Genomic DNA, 5,179 nt, shown 5'->3' on the forward strand with positions numbered 1-5,179 from the left:
GTGATACAATCTAATGCTAAGATTACAGTTGGGTCTACCCATCACACCATTCTCCTAATGATGTGATCCTGTTATCAAATGACAACTCATGTCTATGATTAGGAAACCTTAACCATCTTTGATCATCAATGATCTAGCTAGTCTAGTAGATGCTTACTAGGGACACGATATTCGTTTACGTATCCAAACATGTTTTTAAGTTTCCAGTCAATACAATTCTAGCATGGATAATAAACATTCATCATGAATAAGGAAATATGATAATAACATCTTTATTATTACCTTTAGGGCATATTTCCAACAATTACGTATGTAGAAGAAGATACAGAGACATGCACGCCACTATATAGCATGCAACATAAAGTACATGCATGGCGATGAACTTATGATACAAATACAAGCTTCCAGATTTGATTGAGGCCACCTTGGAAGGGCGCTGCCTTGAGCCACCCTTCTGCTGGATAGTCCCTGTCCTCGTCAACCACCAACGAGCTATATAAATTCATGATGCATCCCTGAGTAAAGATCCAGCGATGGTACTCAGGATGGTTATTGCAATGCCCAAGTTGGATAAAATTATACCTCGGGTGCTCGACGAAAGTACTAAGCTCGAGGCATCCATTCAGCCACTCTATAGGTCGGATGGTACTATCTGGGTAGAGTCTCCACTTTTGCCTGGAGTAGTCATTGCGACATCCCTCTACATAAGTGTTTGTTCCACCATTGTAGTAGATGCACCGATTATTTTCACCCTGGATATAGACGTCAACTGGGGTAATAATATTAGTGCTTTGCCAGGCTTGGAAGCTGGAACTAATGTCACGCTGCAGCGTCAGCGGCCTTCCAGAACCAGAAGCAGCATGCAAGGCCAATCCGCTGGCCCTGTTGGACAGAGTCCCGGAGTTGCTCATCTCCCACCGAACCGCGGACTCATGGATGGTCTCACATTCATGTATCACCACGGTGCTTCGAGGAGTAACTCCGGATGCTGCCAAGCACTTCCCAAATGATACGATCCGGCCATCTGTTCTGAAGTTCCAAAGTTGCTTCGCGAAGTCACCGCTCCTGCATGCGAAGAGAATAACTGGATTTCTATCACTATAGTTAAACCCTTGCACCTCAACACAAAGCCCATCTCGGCCCATTATTCGACTCCTTGAGTCGGCCAAATGCTTGCATGTGTCATCATCCTTCTGCACAGGAGGAGGATCAATGGATAGGCCAAGATCTCTTCGCAATATTTCAGTACCTGGGCCGATCAACCGCTTTCGTCTAACTTCCTCCATCGGCATCTGCAGATCTCGACGCGGCCTAGCGCATCTGAACAACATCAGAAACATGCCTCTTATGACTGCTGACTGAACATTGTCAGCGACTTCATCGCCGATGGTAATAGGCCTTTGAAATGCGAATGCATCACTAGTCTGGATCTGCAAAGAGAGGGCTGACCAGTTGTTCTCAAGATCAATCATACGGGTGTCTGGTAGAAACGAAGGATTTGCATTGTTTGCAGCTTGGAGAACATTCAACTCTATTTCCCAATATCTCACGGCCTCTGAAACCATCTGGATAACTACTAGGTGGGACCTTGCATCTTCTGGTCTTGTGGTTACAAGTGTTCTTATGGCGTCAGCCAGACTAGGCAGCCCCAGCGGGATGGCCCTCCTCGGTGCACCTGCATTTTGTTCCAGCTTGGCATAGTTGGATGACCTCCTTGTTGGTGAAGTTTGAGTTGCCGCAACTGTGAAGAGCAGCTCCTCTGCCCTGGCTGGAGCTTCCATAAAGAAGTATCTAGTGCTACCAACAAGATAACCGACGATGTAAACGTTGGTAACATCGATAGCAAATGTTACACCTCTTGGTGTGCCCGCGACAATGATTTCAAGCAAGATGTACCGCTGAGAATCAGGCACGCTTGTTTGCTCAGGAAGTATCGGCACTCCTTGCCGGTATTCCCCGCGCCTTGTCAGCAGCTCTCGCAGGCGAGCAATCATCTTCCTATAGGCATCAGGACTAGTAGTGTCGACTGTATATATTACACCGGAGTAATTGGGTGCCCCTAATTTGGAGTCTTCTTTAACAGTATTCAAGCATGTATCAGATCGAACACTACCAGTCAACAAAACCAAGACGACCAGCACCAGTATACTACTCAATAATTTAACTGTATTACTATTACCCCGCTTCATATTGATCGGTTGTGTGTGTATATCTGCACATATAGCAAGACATTCAGGATGATCAAAGGTCTAGGTCAACTTAAAGGTTAGCAAATTGTACTACGTAGCAGCTTGCAAATGGTTGAAAATGAAGTCTATCCAGTGAAATAATACCAAACTGAATTTGTAACATCTATCTACAAAGACATACTAAGTGAGAGCACAGAACTCGAATCGATTTCATACATGCAAGGAACATGGATCTTTTTGAGAAAAAAAAAAGAACAGAAAAGAAGGATTAGTCGCATATTTCTATAGGCCAAGCAAATCATACTCTTCGTGCACACTTTCTTTACCAGCTACTATTCCCACCATTCCTAAATATAAGTCTTTCTCGAGATTCCACCACGAACTACATATAGAGGAAAATGAGTAAATTTACACTCTAATGCTCTGGACACACCGGATGAAGAAACCAGTACATAAACAGGGCGCCTCTTCCTGGTGTTCCTACCTCTTATCACGACTACACGTGCTCATGTAATTCCTCTTTGTAATTAGTCTAACGATGGGTTACAAACTTGAGAAATATATTTAGGTGGGGAGCCCCCCCCCCCCGTTGATTTTTCAAAAAAAAATATTTAGTCCGCATTGAAATCATTAAAAAGACTTATATAAGACATTTTAGAAACGCCAATATGTACTACATACGAAGCAAAATGAGTGAATCTACACTCTAAAATATGGTTGTATACATCTGTATGTAGTCAGTATTAAAATCTCTAAAACAGTTTATATTTAGAAGCGGATGGAGTACTGGAGTAAGGAAGGAAGAATAAGAAAAACAGAACGTAATAACTGTACCTCCTTATGCCGAAGTGAGAGACTAGACACAAGGGAAGTGGCCAAGATGTTTTCTTTTACGAGAGACTACGAAGCACACGTCCTTGTTTTATAGAGCCACAATAGCCATCCGGGGTGCCCTGCATGTGCAGTATCCTATGATATAGGGCCAATCCATGGACAACATCTGTCCGCCACTAGTCCACGTACGGCCGAGCGAGCGCCAAAATTTGTTTCACGTGTTGCCTGGGTGGCAACCCGTACACGCACGGCACAACCTCATCAGATTTGCCCAAATCTGTTTCACGTGCGTAGCGTAGACGCGTATGCCGCCTCACATGCATTTTGTCTTCCTATTTTGCACCACGTATGTCTTTTGGTCCAAATAAGTCGGCAAGTTGTCAATAATGGAGGGAACACGTCGAAGTCGCACGGGGAACACGCCCATCAATTATGTCTTGTGCCTTGAGGGACGGACGCGTGTACTGGAGCGGTCGGCGCACGCCGGATTCAATATCACACATCTTTCAAGTCCTCTTCCTTGCACCTGATGAATATCAAGTGATACCAATGCTTCGATACTCCCATAATATCAATTTTCAGCAGGCCTTACTATAGAAAATTTCAAAATATTGGATTGTAAAAAAATGAATTTTTATCAAAAAGCTCAATTTAGAAATGCTCCCAAGTTCTTGTAGTTTTTTGTAATTATAGTGATGTTTTTTCAAATTTTAAAATGTTCCTGAATTTTACAAGTATAACATTTTTTGAAATCAAAAATATAAAAAGTGCATACACACTATTTGGTTGAATGGAGCGGCCGCGTCTTGCATTCATGTGGCTGTTAATTTTTTTGTCTTCTAGTACATTTAGCTGTTAGCATTAAATGCTTCACACTCATTACTCCATTACGAACATAATAGATTCATGCATATTTATTTTGAAGTTTTAAATTTTAAAAAGTCATATCTTTCAAACGCGCGTCGGAATTCAAATCCGTTTTCACTACTGGAACTCTTGCGACGAGATCTTTAAAACTAGATCCCGCATGAGTATGTTTCGACAATTTTTTTAATGTCAACTTTGATGCTATATGGTGCAACTTTAGTACTGTATTGTGCAAGTTTAGTACTAGATCGTGCAACTTTTTGCAAAACCAATTTTTGGATCTGCATAATTCAACTTCCTATGAGATTGCAGTCTAGCAACCATGACAACTTTGATGTCTAGTTGGCAGGACTATTGGCACACACATATACTCTGTTGGCGCGGCAATGTAGTCTAGTTGCACACACTTTGATGTTTAGTTGGCAGGACTATTTGGCACACACATATGCTCAGTTGGTGCGGCAATGTAGTATAGTTGCACATACATTGATGTTTAGTTGACAGAAAGACTAGTTCGTTGAAACACCCCCTGCGGGATCTACTTTTGAAGAGCACGTCGCGAGGGTTTCAACAGTGAAAACGGATCTGAATTTCGACGCGCGATTTAGAAGATATGTCTTTTATAATTTTGAAAACCAAAAATTAAAGCACAAGGGATGAATATGAGGAATATTAATGCAATGACATGCAGGCATCCATCACGTGAGAAGAGACCACATAGGATGATTAATTAACAATGTCTTTTTTAGCACTTTTGGATTACAGTAATTTTGCATTCTCAGTACGCGGTTGTCTAGTCCCTGGGACCATGTGACATGCATTTACTTTCTTTGGCCGGCCGCTAGCAAACGCTAGCGAGCGTCCGGCCGTCAGCTAGACTCGTCCTTGAATGTCCGTGAATGTTTAGCTTTTTGAAAAAAATTACACAAACTTAAAAACTATTCAGAAATTTTTAAGTATCCATAAATTTGAAAATTGTCCGTGAATGTAAAAAGTATTCAGGAGTTTGCTAAAATATCACAAACTAGAAATATTTACTTTTTAAAAAACTGTTCATAATTTTTTAATAGTTTAACTAATATAACTAAATGTTCACAAACTTCTAAAAATGAGCATCAATTCTAAAAGGTATTCACAAAGTGAAAACGGGAAAGCTGGAGAATGATAAAAAGGAGGAAAGCTAAAACATGAATGTGAAGAAAAAAACTGAAGTAAGTGGGTAAAACCAGGAGAGAGACACAGAAAAAAGAATATACTTCTTGCCTCTAGCTTTCCTCTCTATCGGTGGC

The 5,179-nt window shown here is 41.5% G+C and overlaps 1 protein-coding gene across 1 annotated transcript; it reads right to left on the reverse strand.

The window, feature by feature from the left end:
- Nucleotides 1-383: 383 nt before the first annotated feature.
- On the reverse strand, nucleotides 384-3,061 carry LOC123068011 (abrin-b). The gene is made up of 2 exons (XM_044490542.1): nucleotides 3,024-3,061; nucleotides 384-2,212 (listed from the first exon to the last, which is right to left on the reverse strand). Exon 2 carries the CDS (start codon nucleotides 2,187-2,189, stop codon nucleotides 384-386), a length of 1,806 nt encoding a protein of 601 aa, XP_044346477.1. The 5' UTR covers nucleotides 2,190-2,212; nucleotides 3,024-3,061.
- Nucleotides 3,062-5,179: the final 2,118 nt, after the last annotated feature.

The sequence above is a fragment of the Triticum aestivum genome, chromosome 3B (genome assembly GCF_018294505.1).
Source record: "Triticum aestivum cultivar Chinese Spring chromosome 3B, IWGSC CS RefSeq v2.1, whole genome shotgun sequence".
Lineage (NCBI taxonomy): Eukaryota > Viridiplantae > Streptophyta > Magnoliopsida > Poales > Poaceae > Triticum > Triticum aestivum.

Coding starts and splice junctions, on each gene's coding strand:
- LOC123068011 (XM_044490542.1), bottom strand. CDS start 2,189: ATGAAGCGGGGTAATAGTAATACAGTTAAATTATTGAGTAGTATACTG.